The sequence below is a fragment of the Muntiacus reevesi genome, chromosome 1 (genome assembly GCF_963930625.1).
Source record: "Muntiacus reevesi chromosome 1, mMunRee1.1, whole genome shotgun sequence".
NCBI classification, from domain to species: domain Eukaryota; kingdom Metazoa; phylum Chordata; class Mammalia; order Artiodactyla; family Cervidae; genus Muntiacus; species Muntiacus reevesi.
The window spans coordinates 80,545,580-80,556,295 of record NC_089249.1 but is presented as its reverse complement, the minus strand read 5'-3'; the positions used below and the strand labels follow the sequence as shown (position 1 = coordinate 80,556,295).

Here is a 10,716-nt window from a genome sequence, read left to right as displayed (position 1 = left end):
CACCAGCTCCACTGTCCATGGAATATTCTAGGCAAGAATACTAGAGTGGGTTGCCATTTCCTTCTCTAGGGGATCTTCCCAACCCCAGGGACTGAACCCATGTCTCCTGTTTTGCAAGCAGATTCTTAACCACTTGGCCACCTGGAGAAGGTGTTACCAACGTCTAATTTACCCACTGCTGATTTCCCCTATGCCAGGAAAGTAGGGCTACTCTGCTATGAAGATATGGGCCCTGGAGCCACAGAATAAATTACAGAATGTCAGACTCTGGGGAAAATACTGATGCAAATGGGGTTTATATTCACTGAACTTTTGGAATATCTGTATTGCTTTACAGAGCAACTGAACATTCTCCAAGATGTTCTGCCAGCAAAACCAGCAGAAGTACCAGCTCCCCAGCAAGAGCCTCCCCAAATACCCACCTAAGCGCTTCCCTCAGGTTCCTCAGGCCCCTCAGGCCCCTCAGGCCCCGGCTCCCTGCCTGCCTCCCGCCCGCACCCACTATATCTCCAGCTGTTCTATCTCTGGCTTTGGAGGCTGCAGCTCTCTGGTATCCCATCGGTTCCCAAGCAACTACCGACGCCAGCCCCAGCCTTCCAGCTGCTTAGATGTGGAGCTTGCTGGATGTTCCAGTTGCTGCCACGGTTTTGGGGACTACAGCTGACCTGCGCCTGTTGAGGATCCAAAGAGCCACAGCCAAGGGCCAGTCTGGAGCCAATGTCACCTCTCGGTCTTTTTCTTCCCTCTCCTGAATTAAGCTGCCGAGATGGATTCCTTTTACCCAAAAATCTCGCACCTTCTGGCCTTAGCTCTGGTCTTAGATCAAGAAGATCCAAATACTGGAATAAAGTCTGCTTCTCAAAGCCTTATCAGTGTGCAAAAATAAAGCTTATTTGTCTTGGCACTCAGAACTTCTTGGTGTTTGTTGATGCCCCCAGTCTCGGCTCTGAGAAGTTCCCAGGAATCTGGATTCCTTAAGCAGACTTCCTCTAAGAGACACCAGGTGGGACATTCCTTCTTGGGTAGACCCTGGGTCTGAGTGGTTTGGGAGGCTGTGAAAAAAAGATCCAGAGAGGAATAGGAGGGGGGTGTCCCCAAAGTATCATGACCCAGTTCCACTTCTGTGGCCCCATTTGCCACCATCACTGAAGTTTCTTCCTACTCATAAAAGACACACTACTTCCCAGCCCCAGAATTTAGCCTCCAGATCCTTCTTATCTGGGGTAATCATGTGCTTAAGAAAGAAATGTCACAAAGGTACTTGTAGTTTCCAGATCTCAGTTCAGAAAGCCATGAAAATGGCTCTCTTTGAGCAAATCTGCCTGACCTAGCCCCTCACACCTTCTCTTCACTCAGGTGCCAGAATCTGGTGGGAATATATGCCGAGGTCCAGGGAGCCCAATACCCTTGAGAGACATTCGGGTCTTGCTGTTGCTCCATCCCAGGTCATTTCTTTCCCTCTTTTATTTAATGGGACAAGTGGCATGGGTTGGGGAGCGAATTCTCAAAGTACTTTTTCCAGACTAACAGTGGGCTGTAGGCAACAGTAATGCTTCTGCCCTTCCTCCAGCACTGTGGTTCTTTGTTCTTAAATTTTTATTTTATAACAGAGCAGAGTTGATCAACAATGTTGTGTTATTAGTTTCAAGCGTGCAGCAAAGTGATTAACTTATATATGTATTTATTCTTTTTCAAATTCTTTTCCCATTTAGGTTATTACAGAATATTAAGCAGAGTTCACTGTGTATACACTGGGTCCTTGCTGGTTATCTATTTTTTAAAGTATTTTTATTTTTAAATTCATTTATTTATTTTTGGCTGTGCTGGGTCTTTGTTGCAGCATGTAGGCTTTCTCTAGTTGCAGCAAGTGGTGGTTACTTTCTAGTAACTGCAGTAGCTCCTCTTGTTGTGGAGCAGAGCCTCTAGATGTGTGGGCTCAGTAGTTGCAACTCACAGGCTCCAGAGCACCAGCTTAGTAGTTGTGGCTCATGGGCTTATTTGCCCTGTGGCATGTGGAATCTTCCTGGACCAGGGATTGAATCCATGTCCCCTGCATCAGCAGGTGGACTCTCAACCACTGGACCACCAAGGAAGTCCCTAGCATATCTATTTTAAGTGTCTTAAATATTGTAGGACATACATGTCAGTCCCAAACTCCCAATCTATTCCAGTACTCTGGATCTTAGCCACAGTTTCATGACCCATGGTTACCTGCTGGGCTGGTGAGAGACAAGAGAGGGAGTTATGGTCAGTCCTCTAGAAACTGTACATAGTTCCAGCTTAGTTGAAGCAAGCCACACAGCTACTAAAACATCTGGGTTCATGCAGTGGAGTGAGTCTCACACATGAATGCTCTTCATTAGGTGTGTTATTGCAGAAGAGGCATTTGCAGGCTGCTGCGCCAGGCCATGCTCTTGGATCACAATACATTGTTGAAACTCATGGTTGGCCAGGGGCATCCAGGGCACTGAGAGCTCTGGGGGTTAGAACGAAGATAGACCTGACCACCTTTTGTTACTTCCCAATACTCTGTCCAAGGAAAAGGACTTCTAGTTCAGTGGTCTTCAACCTCCAACAGAAAGAACAGTAGGAGTCCAGAGAGGTATTTCAGAGATTTTTGAGATGTCTGCGAGAGAAAGACTGTATTTGTGTATGTTTAAAATGCTGTGATAATATTCAGCATGCTCACCAAAAGTGTTAAATAAGAGGCGACAAATGACAATGCTTTGGCCATCATCAGGACTGCTAACCTCACTAGTAGATGTCAGATTAGAAATTGGGTAACACCTCAGTGTGCATTTTTACGGTCTTACTTATATCAGTTGGCTTAAGGAGTAATATTCTTTTTGTCACATTCTAGATTTATTCCTTTTAAAAATTTAATTATTAAAGTAGATCCTTCTTGGTCATTAGCTTCATTCTTTAAAGTATCTTCCATCTCAAGCTCAACAGGAGGATGACTGGTGAAAATCTTTCCATTTTGCTACAATATGTTCAGATGAGTAAATACAAAGGTGCTTGATAGGTACTGGACAGAAGAAAGTAACTTTATATATTGAGATCGGATTTTTATATACTATTAAATAAACAGGTAAAAATTGTGTTTTATTGAGACTACAAAAGCAATGGCAAGAAAAACTCTGGATGGAAATTGTGCTTTGTATAGACACTACTGCTAATATGTGTTAAAGAACTTGTTGTGTGTTGCATCAGAAGACAAATGGATTTTATAGGAAGCTGACACATCACAAAACAAGATCTGAAAAAACCATTCATAAAAATTGACTTTAACTTGTCAGATTTCCAGTGTCATTTGTGTGAAATAAGAAGAAATGGTATTTACTTTTTTATGACACAGATCATTGCCCATATAGAGGCAATGTCCTAGCACAGATATTTTGAATATAAGAATGATCATTTTGTTTATAAACATAATTATGGTTGATAAATATATCATAGTTGCATAAGTTAAACTAATAAATTAGTTACCAAATTTTACTGATCTTTTAATAAACTCAAAAAGCTCAGCATATGTAGTATTGCAATGCCACTGTTTAAATCAGCAGATAAGTATAAACAATGAAGCTAAAACTTTTGACTCAAGATAGAATAAGAATAAATTCAGTTTTTTGTGGGAATTCCCTGGCAGTCAAGTTGCTAGGATTCTGTGCTTCCTTCCACCACATGGGGCACATGTTCAATCCCTGGTAGGGGAGCTAAGATCCCACAAGACAGGAGGCATGGCAAAGAAGAAAAAAGAAACATCTAATCACTATTACATCATTAAATGAATATTTATTAAGCACCTACTATGTGCTAAGCATCAGGCTCAGAGATGAGGATATAGCTACAAGCAAAAATAAAATAGTCCTACTCTTGTGGAGTTTAGAATCTAGTGAGAAAAGCAGACAATAACTACACAATAGCTAAATGTTTAATATATTTTAAACATTACTAATTTGTATAGAGAAGAAATGAAGGAAGTTTAGGGAACTGAGACTGCTGGAACAAGAGGGTTGCTAGATTATACAGGGTGGTGAGGGAAGGCCTGTGTGATAAAATTTTCTTTACAGGAAATGAAGACATGAACCTCATGAATATCTGGAGCAACAACATTTTAGGCAGAGGGAACCATGAGTACAACCCAGGCAGAAGCACGCATGCTCTTCGGGCACAGCAAAGGGGGCCAGCGTGCCTGGACGCGGAGTGAGTGGAATGTCTGGTTAGTTGTAGATCTGGATCCAGAATAACTTGGGTATTCTGGGTATTCTGGATCCAGAATAACTTGGATCTAGTTTATGAAGATCTTATTGAATTTTGGCTTCTATAATGAGTGAAATGAGTAAGTATTAGAAGATTTGGGGCAGAGGTGTGCCATTACCTAACCCATGTTTTAAAAGCATAATTTATAATTTTGGCTGTTTTTTTTGAGAATAGATTGTGGGGTTAAGGGCAGATCAGAGTGGCCAAGTGGGCTTCCCTGGCGGCTCAGATCATAAAGAACCAGCCTGCAATGTGGGAGACTTGGGTTCGATCCCTGGGTTGGGAAGAGCCCCTGGAGGATAGCATGGCAACCCACTGCAGTGTTCTTGCCTGGACCGAGGAGCCTGGTGGGCTACAGTTATGGGGTTGCAAAGAGTCAGACGCAACTGAGTGATTAAGCACACATGCACACACACACACACACACAGAGACACACACACACACACACACACACACACACCGCGTGGCCAAGTTGGAGGTCACCACACTAATCAAGGCAGGTGTCAATGCTGGCTTGGACCAACAGCATTCACTGGTAAACAGATATGTGTATATAAGGAAAATAGGATTCAGAGATAGTTTTCATCTGATCTGTTTTCTTCGTCATAAAACTCCTCAAAAGTGTTCTTTGTACACTTTGTCTCTAATTCTCCTTTTGATCTACTCAACCAAGCTTTTATCTCCTCTTCACCCAAATCTTCAAGGTCGCTGTTGACTTTCTGGTTGCCAGATACTGTGACTCCTTTTTCGAAAGTTGAGACTAGCCTAATAGAAAAGGATACTGACAATGAAAACTGAGCTGTTGAAGCCAAAGCAAAGTGTTAGTTGCTCAGTCGTGCCCAGCTCTTGGCGACCCCATGGACTGCAGTCCACCAGGCTCCTCTGTCCATGGGATTTGAAACCAAAACAGAGAAACAAATTCCAACAACCGTTAGTCCTGGCCTGTAGGTGGGGGTTTCCTGGTGCCCCCTGGGGTTCTGCAGTACACAGCCTGTGCAGTCTGAGTAGAGGCCCTGATTGCCATTTGCAAAACAGTAATTATGATTTTACCAATACTGTCCAGTCAGAAAAAAAAATCCAGAGAAAAGGGTAGATGGTAAATTGATAATAAAACTGCAACTGCCATCTGCTATCCACGGATTATTTTGTGTTCATCAAAATAGTCTAATTTCTCTTAATTAATTGATATAAATTTGAATGCAAAAGTAAACTTAAGTGAATAAACTCCTGTTTTACATATAGTGGTCCCAACATAAGATTTTATCTGAGAAATGGTTGTAGTTGTTAAAATATTTTAAAGTTTCCACAGAACATTAAAGATTCCATGCTATATAAATGGGTATTCTATTAAAAATAATTGCAAGTGATATTTTTCTTTACAAAATACAAATGTCGTTGTGATAGAAATGATATTTTTATTATTAGCATGCAAACTATGTTTAAGAAAATAACATGCCTAACCAGTGAAAACCATAAAGTCACTCATAGATTGTCTGACTTGGGAGCACATGACCTTTAATTTGGGCATTAATTCATGTGTAGAATTTCTGGTTAATCTCTATCTTGATATATGTTGTCTAAAGGATGGGAAAGTGCAATAATATTTCTCTTATTTTTCAATATCAGAATATACTTGAAATACTATTCAGTGTTATTAAACATTAGGCATTTTACTATACAAATTTATTCCTCTTTGATGTGTTACTGAGAAAACCAATTTGTGGAATCTTCTTTTTTTCTTAACATAAGGTTTATTTTGTTTGTTTGTTTAACAGAAGGCATTATGTGTATTTCTTGAATAAAATAAAATGCGTTCTTTCATTATTAAATTTAAAAATATCATCTGTGCCCTATTCAAATAATTTTGGGAAATGTAGCTTTAGAGCAATGTTCATCAAATTTCTATTACAAAATAACATGCGCACTTCACTAATGAATTAGTACATATATTACTGGGCTAATTTTAAGTACGACCTAATGCAAAGCAAAAAATTTAAACTTACAAGATTAGATTAATATAAGAAACACTTCCCCTTTGAGTCAGGCTGGACACCCTTCAGTGTTGTGCAGAGTTTTCTTTGGGGACTAGAGTTGGAGACTTGCAGCCCTGTGAGCTGACAGATACGTTTCAGGCGTTGACATCTACTTGACCACAAGAGGGCAGTGGTAGGAAGACAATGGGCTATGCAGGGAGATAAGACCCTCTTTCTACAAGCTAGCAGGGGGCTTCCAACGTGCTTCTGAGTCTCGTCTCGGACCTTTGAAAATGACAGCATCATTTATGACAATCCACACTAAGCTGGTTTATTGGGAAGGTTAGATGAAATAATCTATTTTGAAATGGTTTCTAAATTATAAGTATTGAATAAAATGTTTGCCATTTGAAGTAAATTCAAGACCATTGTCTATTCATCTCATTTGCTTTTTGCTTGATTTTATGTTAACATTTCTCTCTGCTTTTTGTTCTATCAGGTGTTTTTCTGGCTTATATTTTCCTTTTCTGACTTTTTTTTTTCCTGTGTTTCTAACTCCTTAACTGAACACATCTAACAAAGCTTGCTGATTTCTAGGCACTTAATGGGCTCTGTGTAATTCTCATAATTGTACAAGTGCACGTAATCTGCCTTCTTTTTACAGACTAGGAATCAGAGTTTCAGTAATTTGTTCATGGTCACAGAGCTGAACAAATTTTAGAAGCAAGCTTTGATTCTGGGCTATCTGACTGTAGCAATGGGTTCAACCAGGTTATAGAAACCAACCAGTAAGTTAGAAAAGGGAAGTTCAATAAAAGAATCATTAACAATAGAAAAAGAAAGAGTTCAGTTCAGTTCAGTCGCTCAGTCGTGTCCAACTCTTTGCGACCCCATGGACTGCAGCATGCCAGGCCTCCCTGTCCATCACCAACTCCCAGAGTTTACCCAAACTCACATCCTTTGAGTCAGTGATGCCATCCAACCATCTCATCCTCTGTTGTCCCCTTCTCCTCCTGCCATCAATCTTTCCCAGCATCAGGGTCTTTTCAAATGAATCAGCTCTTCGCATCAGGTGGCCAAAGTATTGGAGTTTCAGCTTCAACATCAGTCCTTCCAATGTAGATACAAGATATGACAGAGGCTAAGGAAAAGTATTCATAGAAGGACAAACTTGGAAGAGGTCCACATGATTGGAAAATTTGTTTCAGCCACCAGGTAGCAGAGGAGCTCTCTGGTTTAGCCAGACCAAAGCTGACCTGGAGTTGCCAGACAGACAGACCACCTTCCCAGTGCAGGGCAAGGGGGGCCTTAAGAACCTGTGTGGCTTGGATCTGCCATGGGCGTCCAGGCCACAGTGGGGGCAGGAGGCCTTCAGTGAATGCCAGCAGCTAGGAGATTGAGAGGGAGCTGAAGCTCTGTGTGGAAGACCACCGCTCCCTTTCATCAAACAAGGCTGTGTGCACTTGGGTCAGAGGGGACTTTGGTTTCAGGGTGAGAGGGCTGAGAAAAAAGGTCATCTGCATGTGGGGACAGTAAAGTGGCCCATGACTGGGGCAAGCACCTTCAGATGTCCCCACACTCACCTGTACCTGCCCTGGTCCCACCTGCGTGGAAACCACAGGAAGCCCCTTCCTCCTGTGACATCTCTACAGCACCCTCTATGGAGAAAGTTTAACACTGTGCTCACTTTTATGGAGAAATGAGCACGATGTCTATTGTTCATCATAAAGCATCTATTAAAGGGTGCATTTGAAGCCAAGAAACAATAAATTGATAACTGACATAGTGGTGTGTGCTCTCTCGCTCGCTCTCTCTCTCACACACACAGAGACAAACACACATTCACACACACCTTTGTTTCTCAAATAGACCACATCACTGACCTGGAAGGACTTACACTGGAGACAGTGATTGGATTCACACCTCAGTAAAGCAACTGAAGAGGCAATCTTGTTTCAGTACTGTAAGGATATTTATATCCACCAGGGGGCAGTAAAGTTATCAGTTCAGTTCAGTCGCTCAGTCGTGTCCAACCCTTTGCGACCCCATGAACCGCAGCACACCAGCCCTCTCTGTCCATCACCAACTCCTGGAGTTCACCAAAACCCATGTCCATTGAGTTGGTGATGCCATCCAACCATCTCATTCTCTGTCATCCCCTTCTCCTCCTGCCCTCAATCTTTCCCAGCATGAGGGTCTTTTCAAATGACTCAGCTCTTCACATCAGGTGGCCAAAGTATTGGAGTGTCAACTTCAGCATCAGTCCTTCCAACAAATATTCAGGACTAATTTCCTTTATGATGGACTGGCTGGATCTTCTTGCAGTCCAAGGGACTCTCAAGAGTCTTCTCCAACACCACAGTTCAAAAGCATCAATTCTTCAGTACTCAGCTTTCTTTATAGTCCAACTCTCACATCCATACATGACCACTGGAAAAACCATAGCCTTGACTAGACAGACCTTTGTTAACAAAGTAGTGTCCCTGCTTTTCAATATAATGTCTAGGTTGGTCATAACTTTCCTTCCAAGGAATAAGCGTCTTTTAATTTCATGGCTGCAATTACCCATCTGCGGTGATTTTGGAGCCCAGAAAAATAAAGTCAGCCACTGTTTCCGCTGTTTCCCCATCTATTTGCCATGAAGTGATGGGACCAGATGCCATGATCTTAGTTTTCTGAATTTTGAGCTTTAAGCCAATTTTTTCACTCTCCTCTTTAATTTTCATCAAGAGGCTCTTTAGTTCTTCTTCACTTTCTGCCATAAGGGTGGTGTCATCTGCATATCTGAGGTTATTGATATTTCTCCCAGCAATCTTGTTTCCAGCCTGTGCATCCTCCAGCCCAGCGTTTCTCATGATATACTCTGCGTATTAAGTTAAATAAGCAGGGTGACAATATACAACCAGTCTGTTGTTCCATGTCCAATTCAAACTGTTGCTTCCTGACCTGCATACAGGTTTCCCAAGAGGCAGGTCAGGTGGTCTGGTATTCCTATCTCTTTCAGAATTTTCCACAATTTATTGTAATCCACACAGTAAAGCTATGCCTTAAACTAAACTGCAGCAGCAATGCTTGGTCGTGAATTACCTGGAAATTCTTATGCTACATCATAATCTTGAAGGGCCTTCTGAATTCTCGTTATTGATGAGGTGAATTGGAGATGAAGAGAAAAAGGGACAACCACAGTCATCTCTGGGAGTAGTTCTTCCTGATTGGAGTTTGGACCCGAGACGTCAGTGTGGACTTGGGAAAAGAAGGTGATACTTCAACCTCTTAAAAGTGAATCATGACTGAGAGGAGGTATTGGGTTCACCAAAAATGTTTGTTCTGGTTTTTCCATAACATGAACGAACTTGTTGGCCAATCCAATTCTTCCAAAGTCCAATGGAGGACAGATACAGGCTTGAGGTAAAGGCTGCAGCTTTAATATTGCTTCCCATTCACATGGAGGGACTCAGGATCCTTGACCACACCATTCAGGCCTTTTACAGATCCCAGTAAGCTGACGCAAATTCAGAGGTTATTCAAAGATTGTTTAGAATAATGAAGAATAGAGATTCCTGCACTTGTTCTGCTGCTGGTGGCAACTGACCCCAGAGATAAAGAACTTGCTAAATGAACTGAGGGTGGTTCAGAATATATGCCTGGTTTAGGGACAGCACTCAGGATAGGTGGAAAGATAGACAGGGGACTTGCTTAAAAACCTATTTGCATAGCGAGCACTTTCATTTTTGCTTGTAGCTCTAAAATTTGCTAATTATGTTTCAATTCAGTCCTTGTACACTACTTAGAATGTGACAGCTCACCATAGCAAACACAAAGGCACTTTTAAAAAAAACATTTATAAAAATAAAATAAAATAAAAAACCATTTACATAAAAATTATGTGTGGCTGAAATCTAACAAGGTCAAAAGCACACCAAAAGATATTGTACATATCATAGCACAAAAATGGGCTAATTTCCCCCATATAATATACACACCACAAATCAATAATAAAATGGTCAACAATCTAATTAAATACTAGACAAACTGTGTAACTGGATAGTTTCCAAATAAAGAAATATTATGACTCCTAGACAAAAGAATTGAGCTGACTTACTAAGAAAAATCTCAAACCTACTCTGAATTATCAGTTTTACTTATTGGATTGATAGAGTGAATGAGTTCAATAATGAATTCATTGTGTGAGTTTGTGGGGAAACATGAAGTTTTAGACATTGTAAGGAGTGATATAAAGTCGTGAAACATTTATAGAAGAAAAATTGACAATGTCTCTCAGTTTTATCCTCTGAGGAAGCAACTGTACTTAGGGCAATGAATTCTATGTCCTTACTCCCCGAGGCATGAAGAGTGTGAGGTGTGTCACTGTGGTGTCATTCACAAGAGCCCAAATTGGGGATTCCCATGTGTCTCTGACTTCCCAGGCGGCACTAGTGATAAAGAACCTGCCTGCCAATGCAGGAGATGTAAGAGACAA

At 41.3% G+C, this 10,716-nt stretch overlaps 1 protein-coding gene across 1 annotated transcript; it reads left to right on the top strand.

Annotated features, from left to right (window-relative positions):
- The first annotated feature begins 358 nt into the window (after nucleotides 1-358).
- Nucleotides 359-664, top strand: LCE7A (late cornified envelope 7A). Its single transcript, XM_065946338.1, has one exon. It carries the CDS (start codon nucleotides 359-361, stop codon nucleotides 662-664), a length of 306 nt encoding a protein of 101 aa, XP_065802410.1.
- Nucleotides 665-10,716: the final 10,052 nt, after the last annotated feature.

What these genes read in the sequence shown, in the direction of transcription:
- LCE7A (XM_065946338.1), top strand. Translation starts at nt 359, where the DNA reads ATGTTCTGCCAGCAAAACCAGCAGAAGTACCAGCTCCCCAGCAAGAGC.